General features: G+C 37.4%; 1 protein-coding gene across 1 annotated transcript; it reads left to right on the plus strand.

Annotated features, from left to right (window-relative positions):
* The first annotated feature begins 105 nt into the window (after positions 1 to 105).
* Positions 106 to 22,465, plus strand: METTL11B (methyltransferase like 11B). The gene is made up of 4 exons (XM_017534142.2): positions 106 to 538; positions 15,056 to 15,231; positions 20,132 to 20,381; positions 21,102 to 22,465. The coding sequence occupies exons 1-4, from the start codon at positions 385 to 387 to the stop codon at positions 21,371 to 21,373; spliced, it is 852 nt and encodes a 283-aa protein (XP_017389631.1). The 5' UTR covers positions 106 to 384; the 3' UTR covers positions 21,374 to 22,465.
* The last annotated feature ends 54 nt before the right edge of the window (positions 22,466 to 22,519 follow it).

Genomic DNA, 22,519 nt, shown 5'->3' on the forward strand with positions numbered 1-22,519 from the left:
TAGAAATCAAATTAAGGCAAATATTCAGGGTGTTAACAGGCTGTGCTCTTGCCTGTTTGAAGTGGCGGCTAAAGGAGAGAGGCATGCTTTTTCCTGGATGAAGCAGGATCTCTCTCAGCCTGTTTTCATCTTTACTTAGCACCTGCTGGCTTGGAGTGGTGTCGCCCAAGCAATCAGATGGGAAGATGTGCCAAGAGCCTGACCTCCCTCCCTCTGTGTGCTGCCCCTCCTCCCCTCACCCCATAACAGCCTGTCCTGATATAGATGGACAGGGGACCGGTTTAAAATGACAGTCTCAAGTTCATTTAGGAAGAGAAGGCTAATTCAAAGAAACAGCAAGGCAAGCTTCCTTTCTCTGTAGGAATCATTATTCTCCCCTTTGTCATGGCCCACCTGGGAGCCCATTTTGCCTTTAGATCCCGCTGGCAGAAGACCGACGATGAACTTTGCCGACATAGCATGTCTTTTATCCTTCACAAAGCCATTCGAAATGACTTCTTTCAGAGCTATCTCTACCTGCTGGAAAAAATTCCCCTGGGTAAGTGAGTCGGAGCTACTAGATAAGAAACGAGAAATGACTGAAGGGATTGTGTGAGGTCATGGGGCTTCTAGAGAAGAATTTAAAACAAGGACACTTTTCAGATAAAAGCTCCACAACCAACGTCACTGGGCTGAAATGTTTCAATGGAATTCTTTCATGGAGAATACATAGATTAAGTGCCTAAAATAGAATCAGAACTTTATTTTGGGATTTCCATGCACCCTCAGGCACCATGATTTGCTTCTCCGGGTGTGCGTTGCCTGAGTATCAGGCTTATAAAAACTTAGACATGTTTAATAGTTACAAAAAATTCTAATTGTGCAAACTTGATAACTCAAAGATGAGAGTATTAAAGCATGAATGTATTGAATAAGAGTTAAAAAGAAAGACTGAATAATAATAGATCAAAATGTGCTTGGGTATGTGTGTGTGTTTTTGTGTGTGTGCTTGTGTACACACTTACAATCCTCTTTGGTCTTCTTGAATCACAAGAATCCTCAGAGAGCCTAAAAGAAGATTTTAGCTTGGTTTTTGAATATTAAGAGAAAAATAGTCTGTCTCCATTTTTATAATTTCCTCTAGTTTTCAGAGAATTAGACAATAGAGCAATAAAAAGCTTATCTGGTTTGCCTACTCTACTTTTCTCAGCCTCTGTAAAAGCAGTTACTTCAGGGCATCCTAAATAGCACTGAAGAGGAAATAACTTACCATTAAAGAGTAAAGTACCCTTCTCCCTTTGATTTATATTTTCCCCCAATGAAAGCAAGAAGGCTGTGTACCAGCCTAGTCTGTTTTCTTAAGGTCGTCTGAAAGCCCCATTGTGTACTTGATGTGGTCAGGGTTTCCAGCGGTGGAAGCAGCTACATAATTCTTTGTATTGCATTCAGGCAACTGAATGTTAGCAGCCTGAAACCTCTTTTTGTAAATCCATTTATGAGGAATCTTTAATTCTAAACATGCAAATACCTTCATCTCATATTTACATAACTTTCTTATAAAACTTTTTTTCATCTATGACTTAATTTGTTTCTCACAGTCATACTATGGAATAGATAGGGTAAGTTATCTTTATTTTTTTTCTGTCTACCTTCCCTCCTTCTTCCTTCCATCTTACTTTTTCAAATGAGGGAAATAAAATTTAGAGATGATGATATTTAATCTAGATATAGTAATACCAAAGTAAAGACAAAGTCCAGGGCTTTTTCTGGTAGACCATACTGCCCATGAGTAATTCTTTTAGGACATATAATACATCTCATCTATCTCCAAAAGGAAAAAAAAAAAAGAGTAGTTTATGTGGAAGGTGATGATGTTCTAGTCACTTTATATACTACCAGCGCATTGCTTTTCTGGAGACACTCTTCAGGCCATACCTCAATAAGAGCAGCTTGGTAGCCTTGGTTTTATTAGATGGGAGAAAGATATCAATTACAATGGCTAAGAAGAGAGTCATTAACAGGCAGATGACTGCCAAACTTTAAAAATATTTACTAGAGAGAAAAAGAAGTCACCTTTGAAAGCAGCTGAAGATGAATTAAAAAGTTAAATACAATAGTCTCTTCTGAAAAGCAGATGAAAATTAATTTCGCACAGTGGACTATAATTTATATTTGGCCTCAATCCCTTTTTTTATCCAATAAAATCATCTTGATTTTGTGTTTTTCTTCTTTATAAATATGCTAATGGTTTACCAATAATTTTCAACCTTTATAAAACATATTATCAAAAGGCAAAGTTTTTGACAAAATATTCCATGGAAGCCCAATGTAAAATACAGGAAAAAGTGAAACTTTTCTGCATAGAATTGGGGGCAGGGCCCCTTTCTTGGTCTTTTCTCTTAGACTTACCAGTGTCTCCTGAGGCACTTCTATAATACCTGCGGGGTTCCATAAACACAGTTTGAAAACCATTACTCTATTCGAAGCCAACATTGCCTTCATTTTACTTATTTGCAGCTTTCCATAAATGCGCATTGCTTATTTGCTCTGACCCTGATGATTTGACCGGAATCAGTTTCCCCTGAGAGTCACAGAGCTAGCCTCATTCACAGTACCTCTTTGATGATTAGAAATTGAGGGCTATGTTAGTCAGTATGGACTGGGATATGCTGCAATAACAAATTAACCTTGGAATCTTGGTAGCTGAACAATAACAATTATTTTTTTCTTCCTATCATTTTCAACATGCATTATTGGAGGTGGAGGGGAGATTATATTCCACATAGGCATTCAGGGATGCAGGATGACAGAGGCTTTTCCAGCTGGAACATCAGTAGTCACTAGGCAAGGAAAGAGAGCAGCCAAAGTTTTGTCTACTAACTCTTAAATGCTTCAGCCCCAAGGGACATCTATTACATCTGTTTAGAATTCATTGACCAGAACTACAAGAATGTTGGGCAATATGAAGCGAGCACAAATATATCTGATCACTAGCAAATGTTTCTGCCACAGGGAAAAATGTTGTATTTTAGAGATAGAAATACCAGACAGTTCTTATTTTTTATCACTTCAGTCATGTTCAATGTAAGAGACATTTATGGAATTTCATTGTTGTCAAAATACTCTGCATTAGAAAGGATTCCATTCTTCAGGATTTTATAATGTGATAATGGATGCAAATCTACAAATAACTGTGTAATCCTTTTAAACTAAGGGTGCAGGGAAATCAGGCTGTCAGTTCTGTGAATACTTAGATTTTTACAGTTTTTTCCTCTAATGGCAGAAGCCGAATGTTCAGAAATGAATCTGCATGTAAGTCTTATCTGCCAGTCCAACTTTTATTCAATTAGAAAGCTTCCCTTAATCCTTGATTCACTCATTTAAACTTTGTTTTCTTTCCCCAGGAGGTTATAACTTATATTTATGGAATGCATTTGCATGTATTAGTTCACCTATTAGATTCTCATTTCCATGAGAATAGAGACTCACCTATCTTTCCCTCTTCTGTATCTATTTAGCATTTATCGTGGTTCCTAGAACATAGGAAAGACTCAATAAATATTTGTTAAATGAATTAAATGGCTTCTTACTAATAATTAATTGCAGATCAGCGAAGTTCTGAGTTCAAATTTTTGCACTGCTACTACTAGAAAACTAACCTCTGCAAGTTACTGAAGCCTCTGAGTATAATTTTTCTTAAAACTATAGCAGAGTTGTTTGAAGGATTAAATGCAGGTATATATGTAAAAGTCATTCTCCTCAGTAAATATTAGTTTCTTTATTTCCTTCCGCTGAGCCAGGCCTCTTTTAAAGTCAACATGTAGCTTTCTCTATGACAGGCACTACCAAAGACAGTAACCGTAATTCAAAGTATGAGAGTTTTCAGGCTGCAGTATTAATTATGTTTTTCAGTCTCAAAATAAAACTTAGCCAGAAGAGATGCTTCCTCTCCAGCTCTGTTAAGGTGTTTTAGAGTCAGCTTCCTCTACTCTTGATGATTGCAAGACTTCATAGAAATGAAAATAAAGCCCTTCTTTCAAAAAGGTTAGGGAACTTCTCCTGTAGGGTCTGCACAGAGAGTTTGTTGTTTGGGGTAATTATATGGAAAGAACGGTGGCTAACCAGACTCTTTGATTCCTTCTTTCCTTCCTTCCTTCCTCTCTCCAACTGCCTACATTAGGCAGCCAGTCTCACTCCAGCACACTATGTGGTGGCATTCATTCATGGGGAAATCTGCTGAAACATCCCTGGCAAGCTTCAGAGATTCATGGAATAGCAAAGACATGTATACTAAAAATCTCCAGTGGAAGACTTAGCTATGCTGTTGAACTTAACAGATCTTCAAAAAGAAGAACAAGCCCCCCATTGTTCTCAGTATTTTGCATATATTATCTCAGTTCATTTTCATAACATCCCTATTCAATGTGCTGTTATTTTTCCCATATTATATTTGAAGAATTGATACCCAGGGGAGTTAAGTAACTTGCCGAAGATCCTATGGTGGTGAGCTGAGTAGCAGGATTAGAACCCATGTGATCTAACTCCGTGATCTTTTTTTAAGCACTGCATAATACAATGTAAATGAAAACTTAACTAATGTGGGCAGCAATATAAGTTTTACCATATTTTATGATTTGACAGGAATAGAGAACAAACATAGCCTATGAAGAGCATTGGCTTTCTATTGAGATAATCAAGACAGGCAGGCCAATAAGTAGGTTTATATAATTTAGTTACACCAACCAAATTTCTGTTAGAAACTTGGTGTGAACAAATTTCCCAAAAGTGGCTATTCGTGAGCCAATAGGAAACAGAACAGGAAAAGAAGTTAATATAAATCTCCAGTGTGTATACCAGTGCTCAAAGGGCCCAGCTGGAGATGTTGTGATAACATCTCCATGTTTAGTAACAATCATTGAGGGATAAGTTAACACTCAGTGATTCTTCTAGTGCTATCCACATTTCTGAACACATAGAAGTCAATGGATATTCATTAATTATATTATTGAGCAAAGTCTACTACTCTCAGACATTGTTAAAGCCTTAGCCCAACTTCATGTGTAGAACAATGGTTCCATGTGAATTAACAGAAAGACCAGGAGCTTTGCTTTTAAACAGGCACAAGCTAGGACCTGGTTATAGTGTTTCTTTTCCATGTGATACTAAGTTACAGAGTCTCTCAGATTCTCTTACTCATCTATAAAATGATGATTATAATTCTAGTCTTATAGAATCATTGTTAAGATTAAGAGAGAAAATGTGAAGAGATGACACGAAAGTACCTAGCATAATGCCTGGCACACAGGAGGTATCCTTCCTTGCACTGATCTCTTTTCAGAAGAATCAGTCTCTGAGGAGGAAATTAACTCTGGCTTTTAACTTTGATGGCAAAGATGTAGATTGTTTAGCTACCCCTTTGGCATCAAAGTTAAAAGCCAGAGTTAATAACAACATTTCCTATAAAGCACTTGGAACTTCCAGAATAAAACTTACCGTGCAGCTATTGGTATTTCAAAAATTTATTTCGTTCCTTTGATAAGCACTGCGGCACAACTCATTGCACAGTGATACATTTTCAAATGTTTATCGTTACCTGTGCAATACAAATGCTGTAAGACCATTTTTTCCTCTTTCAAGCAATGAAGAAAATATAATTTTCCTTTTAATTTAGCAGATATATTTTTAGGTACAGAGTATGAAATGGATAATCTATAGGTTTTCTAGTTAAATGGACCTGGGTTCAAGTCCCAGATATATGACTTTCTAGCTGCTTAGCCTTGGGCAATTTAGTTAATCTCTTAATGCTTTGGTTTCTTCTTCTGTAGAATGGATATATAATGTTTATCTTACATATTCAGTTTGATATAAATGTTTTGCATATGTATGACATGTAACTTGTTTGATCAATGATAGTTACTATTTTTTAATTATTTGAGTATGCCTAATTGGGAGGACAGGTATTTCATAAATGATACCAAAGGTGTGATTTATGTGCGCTTATGTCAGTTAATCCCTATAACCATTCAGCTCTTTGTTGAAATCATATATTAGTCAAACCAAAAAGCCAGCTTTTATTCCATGAACATTCAAAGAAGGCCCATCATAAAGTTAGCATAATGTTAAGTGCTAGAGTTACAAAAAAATAAGATACAGCCTCATCCTCAAGAGTTTAGTGTAGGAGAGAGACCTACACAAAGACTTTTTAAAAATGTGGTAACAGAATGATAGAGACCACTATGAAATTCTACAGAGGTGCAAAGGAAGCATGGGGACTGCTGAGTCAAATCTCATCATGAAAAATCTGTCTTCAGTATCTCCACTTGACTTCTGGCCTTCTCAGATTTGATAGTAGGTCAGAAAGAGAGGTCAAGAAAGTACAGAGAATTAGGAAGACACTTAGCATATAGGTAGGGGATAGAACTCTTGCTGAATTTGAGAAAGTAGGTTGTCCTTCCCTAATTTAGAAGTCAGGAAACACTAAACTAGCCCTCAGTAGAAAATAAAAAAGCCCCATACAACTTTTAGAATAGGCAGTGCCCTATTTTAGAGATAAGAAACACCAGACACTTAAAGCCTACAGGGAACAAATAAAACCTAGAGGGTTTCTCTGCGCAATTCAGAGACTTGGTAGTAACAGCTTTCTAGCATCCTGGAACATTTAAAACTTGGATTTCACCAGAAACACAAATTCCCACCTCTCCCCACCCACTGTGGGTGAAAAATAGAATGAGGAGGGTAGGGGTAGCATTTGAGCTTCTACTCTAGGTTAAGCACCATACTAGGTGTTTTCACACGCATTATCTCATTTAATAATCCCATCAACCTTGTGTGATAGGTTCTGATATATTTGAGATATCTGTCCCACCCAAATCTCATGTTGAAAGGTAATCCCCAGTGTTGGAGGTGGGGCCAGGTAGGAAGTGTTTGGGTCATGAAGATGGATCCCTCATGCCTTGGTGCTGTCCTTACAATAATGAGTTCTCCTGAGAGCTGATTGTTTAAAATTGTGTGGTACTTAACCCCACCTTTTACTCCCACTCTTGCCATGTGATATGCTTGTTCCTGCTTCACTTTTAGCTATGAGTAAAAGTTCTCTAAGGCCTCCTCAGAAGCTGAGCAGATGCCAGTGCCATGCTTCCTGTACAGCCTGCAGAACTATTAGCCAATTAAACCTCTTTGTTTTATAAATTACCTAGTCTCAGGTATTTCTTTAAAGCAATGTGAGAATGGCCTAACACAGACAACTGGTACTGATGAGTAGAGCATTGCTCCTCAAATGCCTGAAATATGGAAGCATCTGATACCTGAAAATGTGGAAGTGACTTTGGAACTGAGTAATGGGGAGAGGCTGGAAGAATTTGGAGGGCTCAGAAGAAGACAATATGATAAAGAAAAATTTAGAACTTTAACTTAGAGTTGTTACATCATTGTGACCAAAATGCTGATAGTGACATGAAACAGTGAAGGCTGGGTTGCTGAGATCTCAGGTGGAAATAAGAAACTTCCTGGGAACTGGAGTAGAAGTCACCCTTGTTATGCTTTAGCAAAGAGGTTAGTTGCATTGTATCCATGTCCTAGGGATCTCTGGAAGGTTGAACTTAAGAGTGATGAATTAGCATATCTGGTGGAATAAATTTCTAAGCAGCAAAACGTACAAGATGCAGCCTGGCTGCTTCTAACAGCTTAACCAAGATTTGGAAGCAAAGAAATGACTTAAACTTGGAAGTTATATTTAAAGGGGAAGCATAGCATAAAAGTTGAGAATTTGCAGCATAGCCATGTGGCAAAGAAAGCTTTTGCCAAGGAAGAATCCAAGCAGGTTGTGAAACAACCTCTCACTAGAGAGATTGGCATGACAAGTGAGGCAGGTTCTAATAGCCAAGATAATGGGGAACAGGTCTGGAAGGCATTTCAGAGATCTAAGAAGCAGCCTCTCCTATCATAGACCCAGAAGCATAGGAAAACTGAATGGTTTCAGGGGACCAGGCCCAGGGCCCTGCTACCTGTGTAGCCTCAAAACACTGTTCTCCACATCCCACTCCAGCTCCGGCTGCGGCTCAAAGGAGCCCAGATGAAGCTGAGGTGTCTGCTCTGAAAGAGAGAAGTTGTGAGCCTTGTGGCTTCCACATAGTGTTAAGCCTGTGGGCGTACAAAGTGCAAGAGTGGCAGAGGCTGCCAAGCCTCTAGATTTCAGAGGATATATGGGCAGTCCTGGGCACCCAAGAAGAGGCCTGTTACAAAAGCGGAGCCCCCACACTGACATAACCTTTACTAATGTGGAAGAGCAATGTGGGGTTGAAAGTCCCACACAGATTCCCCATTAGGGCACTACCTAGCGGAGCTGTCAGAAGGGAGCCAACTGTCTCCAGACCTGAGAATGGCAGACCCACCAGCAGCTTACAACCTCAGTATGAAATAGCCCAGGAGGGGAGCTGCCCAAGACCTTGGGAGCCCACATCTCATATCAGTGTGCCCAAAATGTGGGGCATGGAGTGAAGGATTATTTTGGAGACTTCAGATTTAATGACTGCCCTGCTGGCTGGGGTTCAAGCTTGTGAAGAACCTTTAATCCCTTTCCTTTGACCTATTTCTCCCTTTTGGAATGGGAATGTTTACCCAATATCTGTATCCCCATTGTATCTTGGCAGCAAATGACTTGTTTTGATTTTATGGGGTTGTAGGTGAAGGTACTCATCTCCAGATGAGACTTGTGACTTCTGAGTTACTGCTGGAATGAGTTAAGACTTTGGGACACTATTGAGAAGCAAATTTGAAATGTGAGAAGGACATGAGATTTGGAGGCCCAGGGCAGAATAACATGGTTTGGATATTTGTCCCACCCAAATCTCATGTTAAAATGTAATCCCCAGGCTGGGTGCAGTGGCTCATGCCTGTTATCCCAGCACTTTGGGAAGCTGAGGTGGGTGGATCATCTGAGGTCAAGAGTTTGAAACCAGCCTGGCCAACATGACAAAACCCGATCTCTACTAAAAATACAAAAATTAGCTGGGCGTGGTGGTGGGCACCTGTAATCCTAGCTACTCTGGAGACTGAGGCAGAAGAATCACTCGAACCCAGTAGGTGGAGGTTGCAGTGAGCCAAGATCATGCCATTGCACTCCAGCCTGGGTGACAAGAGCAAGACTCTGTCTTAAAAAAATCAAAAAATGAAAATAATCCCCAATGTTGTAAGTGGGGCCTGGTGGGAGGTGTTTGGGCCATAGGAACAGGTTCCTTATGGCTTGGTGCTGTCCTCCTTGTGAGTTCTTATGAGATCTGGTTGTTTAAAAACCCCACCCTTCCCTTGCTCCTGCTCTGCCATGTGACATGCCTGCTCTGGCTTCACTTTCTGCCATGAGTAAAAACTCCCTAAGACCTCCCAGAATCTTAGGAGATGCCAGCGCCATGCTTCTTGTACAGTCTGCAGAGCCATAAGCCAATTAAACACTTCTTTTTTTTTTATATAAATTACTCTGTCTCAGGTGTTTTTTTATAGTAACACAAGAAAAGCCTAACACAGGTATCATTACCTCTTCATAAGGAAGAAGTTGAGGCTCACACAAGTTATGTAACCTCTTCAAGCTCATAAAACAAATTAGTGTCAGAGCTGGCAAACAAATCTGGGATATCTTACTATAACTTTTTCCTTCCTCCCTCTTTTTCCTTTTCTTTCTTCCTTCCCTTCCTTCTCTCCTCTCTTTCTTCTTTTTTTCCTGTTTTACTGTTACTTCTTTAATGGCTAAATCGAGAAGGGCTCACCTGCAAATCTCTTTTATGGAAGGTCTTACACTTCATGGGGGCATCTACTAACTGGGTTTTTTTTTTTTTTTCCCCGTTACAAAGGCCTAACTTGATCAAATATTATCAGACTCAAATAATTTCAAAATTACTGTCTAAACGTAACGTACATACCTTCTGGAGAATTTTAGATCAATTTTTAATTGACAAACAGGTCCAACAGCTGGAATAAATAGGCATTTTAAAATAGCTATATTCAACCATTTAAAAAAAGAAGAAAGGAAAGAGGATATTCAGCAGAAATAAGCACGTAGCTATCAACAAAAATTCCTGTTTGTCAGAAAGTCTTCATTTTATTGCCAACTTGAATGATATTGCCTTGAGTTGTCCCTATCTCTGACACTGGATCAATATTTCCTTTCAGGTCTAGATTAAGATTTTGAGTGAGCATTCTGTTTTTCTCAAAATTTTTATATCGAAAGACAGAAAAAGTCATCAAATAGCACATTTCCTCAAAGTAAATTTACTTCTTTTCATCTTAGAGTCAGAAGTTGAGACCTTAAGCAACAAAATTATTTTGTTACCTGCAAAAGATATTCTCAAGGGAGGCATCTGAAAATTCTGAGTTTTATCCAGATAATTCACACCCTGTGACATTTCTTTCCTGCTGATTTTTGTTTTTGCTAACCCAAATCAAAAGTATCCTTCATGGTTAAGGTCTTTTGGAGTCTTCTTGCTGCTACTTGCAGGCATCTGCTGCATGCCAAAGCCATTTTTTTGTATTATTCTTTGAGCATGCAGCCATATGACTTAACTCCCCTGTGCTAGGTTGTAATCTCCATGAGAGAGATTGAGCTTTATGTTTATTTCCTGAATGTTGTATTAGGGCTTAACAACTGAATTATGAATAAATTGTCTTTCAATGTAAACTCTCTTGGATATTAACCTTTTCCTGAAATTTCATCTTTATTCTCCTTCAGAGTAAATGAACTTGTACTCTATTTTTCTTTTCACTACAAGTAACCAGTTAGAAGGTTCTTGGGAATTGAACTCAAAATGTAGGTCAAGCAATAAATACTACATTAAATAAAAAACAAATAGTGTCTAGTTTTTGTCTTGAACTACCCCAAATTTCACAGAGACATTGCAATTTTTTAATTAGCCAGTATATATATTTCTATAGTAAAAAGCCATGTGCTGGTGACTGATTAACTTATCTGAGTCAATACGCACAATTGCAGAAGCTATCAGGAGGGGAGAACCTGGGGCTGAACATGACACCTCATATATCTTTTTTTAGTGAAATGCTGCTGTCAATTAGGTGAAAATGAGAACTCAAGCCCATAACCATAAAAGCCCACCTATTGAGTCTGATGCCTGCTGAGATTGGCATTCACTTGTGGTCTAAATGTTGCTGGCATAATGGGCCATTCCTATTTCTAGATGAAGGGTTTTAATAGACTGCACCAACCAGTTGACTTAAGCAGGTGATGATGAGTGTGGCTGCTTTGCTGCTTTGGTTGGATCAAGGGAGCCCTGGGCTATGGCTTGCCAATGATCTCAGAGCAGCATCTAACCCTGGGCAGCCTCTGTGAGCTGTGATTTCCTAGCCTGATTTTCTGAGACATCCAGAATTTGGAACAGTCATATTATTGGTGATGTCTGATTTTTATCATCTCTGTTGAATTTATAAACACTTATTAAGCCACTTGCTGTGTACACAACACTTTACCAAGTGCTAGGGAAGGGAGATTGGTGTAAGTCCATGGTTCTCAATGTTTTTGAACATAAGGACCATCCTTTTAATGTTATATGTTCTCAATTAGTAGCTAATTTGCGTATAAAATGGCAAAAAAGCTTCTATGTATTTATTAAAACTTTAAAAATATTTGTATTTTTAAAATCTATGTATAAGATTTAATATGTATGAAGGATATAAATAATATTGCTGGTCTCTGGAAAATGATGTACTACATGGAAACTGATTCTTGTTCTTGTTATCCCTTTCAGCAAACTCATGGTGATTCAGGGTACAAACATTGGCTCCAGTGTCTCCAAGTTGGAAAATGTCCATGTAACTCCACAGATGGAACATAGTCATAGTAATATAAATGGTGATTTTTATATGTTTAACTTTTAGAATCAAATTTTGAACTACGTAATTGTTTGATTCTGAACACTGTCCCATGTCTTAGTCTTAGGATTATTTGAAGAAAAATGTTCTTAAGGTGAAATAAGTATTTTTCTTTTTGATTTTTTTCTACTCAAACTTATGCCATATTTTGGCTTGCTTCATGCCCTGATCATAACATTTTTTAACCACTGTATATTTTTCTTGGAGCTTTCAATTATCTTTTATTTTTGGTGGTTTCGATTACAAATATGTCTTCCTTAGAATATTTATAATATCTCCTTGCTTCTTGCCTACTCTATTGCCGTGGATCTAGCTCATTCTACTTAAATATATTATTTTTGAAGCCTATGCTTTGTCTTGTAATATAAACCGATTTCTTTCCAGATTTGATACATATCTGTCATTTTGGGATTTCTTTTCCTTGGATTCCTGGTTAATTACATCATCTTTCATCGTGCATCTTCTTTTGATTGTAAGCCTCATTGGGCTGGAATATAGCTTCAAGAATCTTCTGAAGAATGAATCTATAGGAGGTAAATATTCTTTGACAATTTGACTGGGTATTAATTTTCATTTCAAAAAATTTGATCTCTGAATATTGGTGGCACTGTGTCATTGTTTTCCAGTGTTTCTGATGAGATCTGTGATATAAGCCTGATTCTAGTCTTATGAACATAGAGTTGCCAAATAAAATACATGATGCCAGCTAAGTTTAATTTTAACATAATCATCAAATAATTTTTAGTGTAAGTTTTTACACTGGAATGTGTACTATTTCAGGCATACTTATACTAATAAATTATTATTTGTCTGACGTTCAAATCTGTGTGTCCTATTTTTTTCCCTAAATCTCACAACCCTATTTGAAGGTCAACCACTCTTTCTCCTCTAAATGACTTTTAGATCTTCTTATTACTCTTTCTGTTTTGAAATTTCTTAAAGATGTGCTTAAATGTGGCTTATGCAGCTCAGCACTTTGTTGGATCTTACAATCGCTTTCAGCTCCAGGGAATTTTCTTCTATTACTTTCTTTAATGATTTTCTTCCCTTCATTTTATTAGTTTACTAGAATTCTAATTAGCTTGACGTTGGGCTTTCTGAATTGCTTATGTAAGTCTAAGGCTAGTCTTCTTAATTCTGTTTTGCAAATCTGTCTTTTTGTTTTATGTTCTGGAAATTTCTTCAACCTTATATTTAAAAATTTTTGGTTATCAAAACTTCAATTTCTAAGAATTCTTTATTGTTCTTTTAATTACCATCTTCTCAGAATCTTATATTTAATTTATGGATGTGCTTGTTCTCATATTTCTTCAAAGATAATGTGAGTTTTTTGTTTTATTTTGCCTTAAATTCTCATCTATTTCTGGAACTATTTTTGTTTTGCGTTCAATTATATTTATCTGAATCTTTGTTTTTCAGGATGCTACTTTATTCTCACGTGTTTGCAGATCATTGTTTATCCACATTTAAGAATAAAAAACAAGGTAAATGATTCTAGGCAATTGATAAGGTTTCCTTTGTTTTGTACTTGTCCCCTAAATAGAGAGAAAGACAAGAAGCCCTACAGGTGCAGGTAGATTTTACCAGACTCTGATGAGTGGGAGTAAGTGATAGCACTTGGAGTCTTCTATACGTGAAAATGAGTAGCGTTCTAAAATTTTAATGCTAACTGGTCCAGCTCTTCCTAGGCGATTTATCTATTTATTATTTTTTAAGACAACAAACACATTTTCCTTTTCTAGGATTACAGCTGTGCTGTCTGCTGTAGGAGGGTGCACTTGTCTTTTCACGTGGTTGTTCTCTAGACAGAGTTTTGATTAATGCTTTTTTTTGGCTTTCATTCTCATTCTTACACTTGCCTTCCTGTTGATTCTAAGTCTGGAATGTAATTTTCTCTTGTGACTATTTTGGTCTGCAAATTCTTTAGCTTTGTTCCATCTGCTTTTTGTTTTCCAGAAATTTATTGGAATCATGAATCCATCAGTAATGCCCTCTCATTTTCTTCACTATTATGGGTTTAGTGTTTTAAGAGAATTCTCAGGGAATATTGGGAGGGAGAGAAGACAAATGCATGTACTCAGCCTACAATCTGGAACTGGAAGTTTCATCCTTTAATCTACAGCTTATCATTTCATTATGAATGTCTTCTGATGAAAATATTTTATATCTGCATGGGTGAATTTTGGTTTGGAAAACACACTTACATGTACTCTCATTTATTCTTCAGAAGTTGGAACACATATTTTTCTCATACATTTTTGAAAATAATGAAATGACAAACTATATGTGAATGTGCCTGGCATACTACCTAGTACAGAGTGGCTGCACAATAATATTATGTCTCTTGTTACAAATTTATTTTCACAATGTAGAGTTCAAGGACATTTCCATAATATTGGTATGAAGACATATTTGGATATGTGTTGCTTGAAAAAGATATAAAAACAGTTACCCGTACCTTATGATTAGAAGTAATTTTTTCATTAAACTTTATTATAAGCTTAATGAGAAATTTCTCAGAAAACATTTGGAGCTCAGAGATAAAACTTACCACAAAATTGACGACATTCTTTATCTTATTGTAGCTAACACTGTTAAAATATTTAATACAGTGATATAGTCATGGGTTTATTAAACTATAGCTATTAAATCATGAAAATGCTACATGATTGTCATTTATAGATGTAATCTCTGAAGATCAGAGGAGTTAGGAAGTTTTCCCAGCATTACATAGCATGTAAGCCAAAGAGCCAAAATTCAAACCCAAATCTTTGACTTCAAATCAGTGCTCTTTTATCCACAGCACAGATTCATAGGCTTTTTAAAAGGAAATGCAATGCATAAGGCTAAGCTTTTTAATCTTATAAATATTAATAACTGGCCGGGCACGGTGGCTCAAGCCTGTAATCCCAGCACTTTGGGAGGCCGAGGCGGGTGGATCACGAGGTCAAGAGATCGAGAACATCCTGGTCAACATGGTGAAACCCCGCCTCTACTAAAAATACAAAAAAATTAGCTGGGCATGGTGGTGCGTGCCTGTAATCCCAGCTACTCAGGGGGCTGAGGCAGGAGAATTGCCTGAACCCAGGAGGCGGAGGTTGCGGTGAGCCGAGATGGCGCCATTGCACTCCAGCCTGGGTAACATGAGTGAAACTCTGTCTCAAAAAAAAAATATTAATAACTATTAATAATGTTTCATTTGCAGTGAAATTGTATGCTTTAACAAGCCAAGTCATCAATGGTGAGATGCAGTTCTATGCCAGAGCTAAACTTTTCTACCAGGAAGTACCAGCCACAGAAGAGGGTATGATGGGAAATTTCATTGAATTATCCAGCCCAGACATCCAGGCATCTCGGAAATTTCTTAGGAAATTTGTTGGGGTGAGTTATTCAACTACAGCTTGATGAGAAGGCAAAGTCCTTGCAAACATTAAGCTCACATTCCTCTGTGTTGTTACTTAAGTCACGACTAAGCCATATGGCTCAGCCAAGATTTCAGCCTGAAATCCAGTTTTAAGATGTTCAGAAAGGATGAACTATTTATGATATGATAAATATTATATCACTGGTTTATGCCACTTGACATTTCACCCTCCTATTGCCAACTAATCTTACATGCTTCAGAGGAAGGTGAATTAGCAGTGTTGATATAAAATTTGGGAATAAAGAAGACATCTCTTTTAGAGTCTCATAAACATTTGATACTCAAATGATTGATGAGAGATCATGCCCTTTGGGATCTTGGATTGACTTATTGATTTCCTATAATAAAAATGAGACGTAGGAAGCAAATACATGAGTATGTTCAGTTTAAAAACAATGAAAGTAGAATCTTTTTATACTATTTTGTATATAGTTTTGATTTTACCTTGAAAGAATGTTATCCTTTTGTAGTCTTGCATTGAGTCAACCCCTACTTCCTTACTTTCATATCATATGAAGACAAAGTATATTGTAGGGGTCAAAATTTTGGGCTTTAAGGCCATCTCCATTCTTCTGCTTAATGTATAAGCAACTTTGAGCTTGTTACTTAAATGCACCAAGTGTCAGTTTTCTCACTTATGACAAGGGCACAACAATAGAAGCTACTTCACAGGATAATGTGGAGATCAAACAAGATAATATATGTCAGACACCTGTTTTAGTGCACAAAATTAGTACTCAATAAATCTAATTTATTGCTATTACTACTAATAACAGGCTTTCATATAATGCATTCATTGTATTTTAAGGAACTGCATTTAGTTGTTAGAAAAGACTTAACCCCCAATATAAAGCTGCTGTTAGTTATATTAAGGATGCAAAGTTCTAGTTGGTAACAGGTCTTGTTCCAATACATTACAAAGTCATTGGTTTGAAATTTGAAGCCCATTTTATGCTGATAAAAGAAACACAAACATTAGGGTATGGGTTTAGGTCATCACCTGAATTAGTAGCAAAACATCAATATCTCTAGTGTTGAGGTGAAGTTCACTTCAAATCCAATCTTCCTGGAGCACCCAGTGTGTTTGTCCAGAGCCTGACAGTAGAAAAAATGTGATCAGGATGAGATATCTATTGGCCAAAGTGTCTGGACATCAGCTTTAGCCATAAAAGACTAGGAAGTCTAGGGATGAAGACCATGCATATTTACAGGTTAGGTTAACTTGGAGTATTTTTAAATCAGTGCTGCTGACTGGTTTCACTGAATGCTGGTTCTGAGAGAGTCAATCTGCTAAGCATTTTAGAAGCATTATCTCATTCATGCCAATTCTTGGAGGTAAGTGCTATTATTAGCTCTGTTTTTACAGTTGTGGAAACTGAGGTTTGAAGAGGTTAAATAAGTTGTCAAGATTACACAGCTGGTAAGAGACAGAACGGGGGATTAAGCCCAGCCAGGTCTGCCTGACACCAAACTTCCTGCTCTTAATCACAACATATTTTTTCCATTTGAAGCTGAGAAAGCCCTGCTTTATTTATTTATTTATTTATTTATTTATTTATTTATTTAATTTATTTGGTGGACCATAGACCTCAACTCTCCTCCAGTCTGGCTGAAAGCAATCCCTCCTGCTTGCCTCATGGTGAGGCCCACTTTGATCCAAAAGTATTTCAGAAGCTTAGTTAGTAATCCAGCTGTCTTGTCACTCTGTGTGGAATGCCAAGCTGACCACAGGGATGCTGGTCAGACAGAGCCCATAAGCACGCCCACAGACCTGGGAAAGGAAACAGCCTTGCGCTAGCATATTTATGTTGGAAAAGAGGCAGCCTGCTCCTTTGAAACAAATATAAGGAGCCCTTCTTAGTAGACAAGGCTCATTGTAAAGCTGTGACTTCTAAGTACAAACACAGTCCTTTTTAAGGAATAATATTTTGGTACTTGACCTTCATGCTGTAATCTGCTAGATTAGCATTCAGGTCAAGATACAAAGAGTTAGGGACTATGAGTATCTGACATGACTTATTCCTGTGTCAACTGTGAAATGAAAGATTGTTTAATTTGAAGTTTTGCTTTCCTTTCAACACAGTGACACAAGACAGTGGGAAAAGGTGTTTAAACTAGTTGCAAATGTATTCACTTTAGCAAATAAACAAATGATACCAAGATGATGTCAATGCTATATTTGATAACTTTCCTGTTTTAGCTTTTTAGTGGGTGAAAGCAGTAATTCATAAAAAGTCATCAGTATTTATTTGATGGTATTTATTTGACATTTCTCAGAGATTGGATAGCTAAAAATTCTGGGTCTACTAATTTGTTATATTTTATAGTTTTTATACAGTGACACAAGTCCCTTTCATTTTAGTTTTTAACTCCACTGGATAAACCTAAAATAATGTTCTTCAAAACAAAATACATAGGCAGAATCCAAACTAAACTGAAATTCCTAATAGTGTTTTACTAGTTTATATGAACTCATGAACATGGCATAATAAATGAAAATAACAAAATGAGTTGGGCACAGTGGCTCACACCTGTAATACCATCACTTTGGGAGGCTGAGGTGGGTGGATCACCTGGGATCAGGAGTTCAAGACCAGCCTGGCCAACATGGTGAAACACCGTTTCTATTAAAAATACAAAAATTAGCAGGGCATGATGGTGCGTACCTGTAATCTGAGCTACTCTGGATACTTAGGAAGGAGGATCACTTGAACCTGGGAGGGGGAGGTTGCAGTGTGCTGAGATTGCACCACTGTGCTCCAAGCTGGGAGACATAGAGGGAGACTCCAACTCAAAAGAAAAAGAAAAAGAAAACAAAGACCATCTTGTTTTGAAATCACACATTGTATGTAGTTCTAGTCATATTCATTCAAGGGCATCAGATTTCAATACAGTCACAGTTTCAGGCAGCTATGGTGTCCAATAAAGTTCATGGTGCTTTATTATTACAGGATTCTACTTTTAAAACCACTTTCTATACTAACGAGAGCAACATGACCAATAGAGGCTTTTAGGGCCAAGTAATAGTAAGAAAAATTTGAAATGAGAATCTCTCATTAAGCACACACATTTTTAGTAAAATCATTGCTAATAACTTAAAATAATTTCTCCATATACTGCTGATTTTTTTATATTATAAATTTACTTAGAAGATGCTTCTTTTACAGCATTCATGCCTAGGCCTTCTTCTGAATTAGTTCAGTCTAAATTATATTTGAATGTGACATGCGGCATAGTTTAAGTAGAAATGGCAAATGCATGGCAATATACTACCACTTGTCCTTCTCATGCTCCAGACAGGCATCACTAATCAATCATAGATCTCTTTTCTGCTGAGTCTAAATGAAGTCTTACAATTCTTTTTAACACAGCATTAGACAGATACTACAAAGGGAATCAGAGTTATTACTTGAGATGACATCCCTAATGTAGAACTGGCTTTGGATTCAGACAGTTCCTATTCAAATTCGAATTCTGCCATTGACTATGTAATATTAGAAATCTGAGTTTTCTCATCTCCAAAATGAGGATAGTAATCTATATTGTCGAGTTTTCTTATCATAGTTATTATAGCTAAGAGCTTGTTATATATAAATAATAATTGTGGCTATTATTATTCCATTTGAAAAGAAGCTACAATTCCTTTACTTTTTGTTCTTCATTGTACTTTTCTAGCATAACGAAGGCCATTTGGGTGACTGGAAAGCTGCTTTTCTGACGTTTCCCTCTGTTTGTACTTCACCTTTGATCCTTAGCCAATTTTTTTTTTTTTTTTTTTTTATTCTATGTTCCTGAGAAATCAAGAGTAGGCTTTTCCCTTGAGATCTTGATTGGCAACTTCAAGAATCTTGTTACTGTAATTTCTAGTACAAAATCTTTTCAGCAACCATCCCAATTATGACCAAATAATTTAGACCAGCTGAATCTTCATAAATCAGAAAAGGTTTTTAAATTTTACAGAAGCAAGTTTGAGAAAGTTTGCTTTGGCCGATTTCTCCTTACCCCCACCACCTTCCAATCCCCTCACCCCCAGTTCATTAATGCACAGATCTACTTAAAGAACCGTTTTTAGAGTTTCATGCCCAATAAATCATGTAGTTTCTAGTACCAAAAAAACCCAGAGAACAACGGTTAGCATTAAAGGACACAAGGAAACATTGCTGAAACTACCCTTTATCCATGTGAACTTGCTGTGTGCCATCAGGGCTGTATTTGAAATAAAATCCTGGCTTGAGAATGGAGCAGTTATCATTGGTCAGCTCAGGTTCCCAAACTTACCATCAACCCAAGAGGAGTAGCTAATTCAGAGCCTTCAAAATTAGCTTAGAAAAGATAAAATTCAATTATCCCAAACTGAAATGTTTCCATTGAATGAATCCTTAAAGTAATTTTAAAACTCAGGAAGTTTCTTACTGCTTGGTTCTTTTTTGCATACATGGCAGTAATCTATAGTGCAGAACCATTTAGCTGTGGATTTGTCTCAAATTTACAGTCATTAAGGTTTTATCGTCAGAGGGCTATCAATGGCTCATTTTTTGGAGAAAATTGCCAAGTGTTTAAACCTAAGATATTATTTTTTAAAAATCTTATTTATAATTCTTTATTTGGATAAATAAAGAAAGCAGAACTAGAAATGTTTCAATTATTTTTTGAAAAGATAATTGAATGTATATCTTGATTGTGGTAGTGGGTGCCTGGCTATATAAATTTGTCCAAAATCATCAAATTGTACACAAAAAAATGGTACATTTTATTGCATAAAATTTACCTAATAAAGTTGATTTAAAGAGGTAACTAGGGTGTGCAAGTTTCAAGGATGGGTCTCTGCACTTGAAGTATCTAGGTGCCTTTCTGCAGGGGCCTGGGAGAGCCGGAACAGACTGTGCCTTGGACTGCGGCTCCGGGATAGGAAGGGTCAGCAAACACGTCTTATTGCCTGTTTTCAACAGTGTGGAGCTGGTGGATATGATGGAATCCTTCCTCCTTGAAGCCCAGAACTATCTGCAGATCAAAGGTGACAAAGTAGAAAGCTACCACTGCTACAGCCTGCAGGAATTCACACCCCCCTTCAGGAGATATGATGTCATCTGGATTCAGTGGGTCTCTGGTTAGTCCTGCATGGTTTTGCCTCGGTTCTTCTCCCCTTCTCAGCCAGATAAGGAGAGCACGGGGAAGAGTTAGCTGTAGTACTACAAGCACTTAGCTAGCCTTAGGTGTCATGTGAACTCCCACAAAGCTTTGATCCTCCAGATTTCTCCCCTGACATTCTCTGTACAAGAAAATTACGTTTCTTCCAGTATTTACGTTGGTTCTCGAACCAACCTAAATGGAGCGAGTGCCTTTGGACCAACCTCAATCCTCGAAGAAATGTAAATACTTGAAAAAATTTTAAAAGTGCAGTCAAAAAGGTTAATCCCCATTTATTGGCAGAACTTGACATTCTTAGCTTTAAATCCTCAGGAAATGAGACAGCATGAATTTGATTTTGGGGTATGTGTGTATGTCACACAAAGAAGTGGTTATAGAGGGGTTCTCCAGGGGACATGGAGGGACTCATGGGGTAGACAATAATTTGTCTCAAGCCTATGAAATTGACAGGCTACATAGGATAATGAATTTTATAGACAGGGGACAGGGCCTTCTCTAAGAGGATATGTGTCCTCTTATCTAAATTTTCAAAGCCTCCTATAACTAAACAAGGCTATTAAATAACTCATGAATGAGTGAACAAATGGTCTCCTGATTCTTAGCCATGTTCTTCCCTACTCACTTTCCATCTTCTCTACCATTTCATTCTATTCCCCCATCCACTTGGTTCCCCTTATAGGGCACCTGACCGATAAGGACCTTCTTGCATTTCTTTCCCGGTGCCGAGATGGCCTGAAAGAAAATGGAGTCATCATACTGAAGGACAATGTAGCCCGTGAGGGCTGTATCCTCGATCTCTCTGACAGCAGTGTGACTCGGGACATGGACATCCTCCGGAGCCTCATAAGGAAGAGTGGGCTGGTGGTGCTGAGCCAGGAGAAGCAGGAAGGCTTCCCAGAGCAGTGCATCCCCGTGTGGATGTTTGCACTGCATAGCAACAGACACTTCTGAAAAGCAGTGGGAATGAATGATGGACTGGGCAGTGGTGCTTTAGGATGGGGTTGCTCTCCTTCCAGGTGCCCCTTGTAATACAGATAGGGATGGAAAGAGAAGGGATACAATGTATGTCTCGAAATTATTTATGATATAATATGTACATGTTTTCAGTAATGGTATAATGCACATACTCTGATGAGATATGCACAAACTCGGTGGATTTTCTGAAAAGAAAAAGGAGTGAAATATCAGGAAACATGCTTTAAATCTGCTTGTATCTATCTAAATTGTACAAGCATGCATGAAGACAGAAGGCATAAAGGACAGCTGGCCTGAATCAATATTTGTAAAAATTGTCTTTCACAACATCCTAGGCAAAAATGGTGTTTTTTTTTCATCACAAGATGAAATTAGCATTCTGTGTATCAAGGAAAACAAATAATTTAGCTTTTGGGGTTGTTCAAATAAAGCATTTGTATACTCAAAAAAGAAACAATCTCCACATGTTCCAAACTGTCTTGCTCCCTGAAGATTAGTATTATAGAGTATTCCAGGGGAGGTGGGGGGATGGCAGAAAATCTAGACTCCTTTCCCCGCCTTCACGTCCACTACATTATACTTCCTTCCTCTTTGGTACTACTACTTCTCTTGAACAAACATCTCCATCTAATTAGGAAGGCTCTAGTCAAAATAATCTTGTGAAAACAAGTCCATTATTTAATTTTGTCTTTAGCCTTTCTCTTGGCAGAAAAGGTATTTTGTTTCACTTTCTATTTTGGGTCAGTTTTACTACCCAATGATGTAATATGGATGTAACTTGATAACACAAGTCTGCATTACAGTGATGGGGAAGTGTCTTCTTTCAGGAGAAAATGTTGTGCCCTGAAATTTCAGCCTTTAACATATAAGTAAATATCATTGATAAATTAATTTTAACCTTTGGTTTCCAACATTGCTTGCTTCATTGCAGCTGCTCCTGGTCTTGATTAATGTGAATGTATATTGGAAAGAGAAGCAGCAAATAAATGGACAAGGAAATAATGAACCTGAAAATTGAACTAGCTGGATTTATATGACATTGGTTTAATTAAAAATAATCTAAAATTATTTTAAAAATGTAATTCAATTCTCATTAGCAGAATGCTAAATATAACTGCTATT

The sequence above is a fragment of the Cebus imitator genome, unplaced genomic scaffold, assembly GCF_001604975.1.
Source record: "Cebus imitator isolate Cc_AM_T3 unplaced genomic scaffold, Cebus_imitator-1.0 Scaffold84, whole genome shotgun sequence".
NCBI classification, from domain to species: Eukaryota; Metazoa; Chordata; class Mammalia; order Primates; family Cebidae; genus Cebus; species Cebus imitator.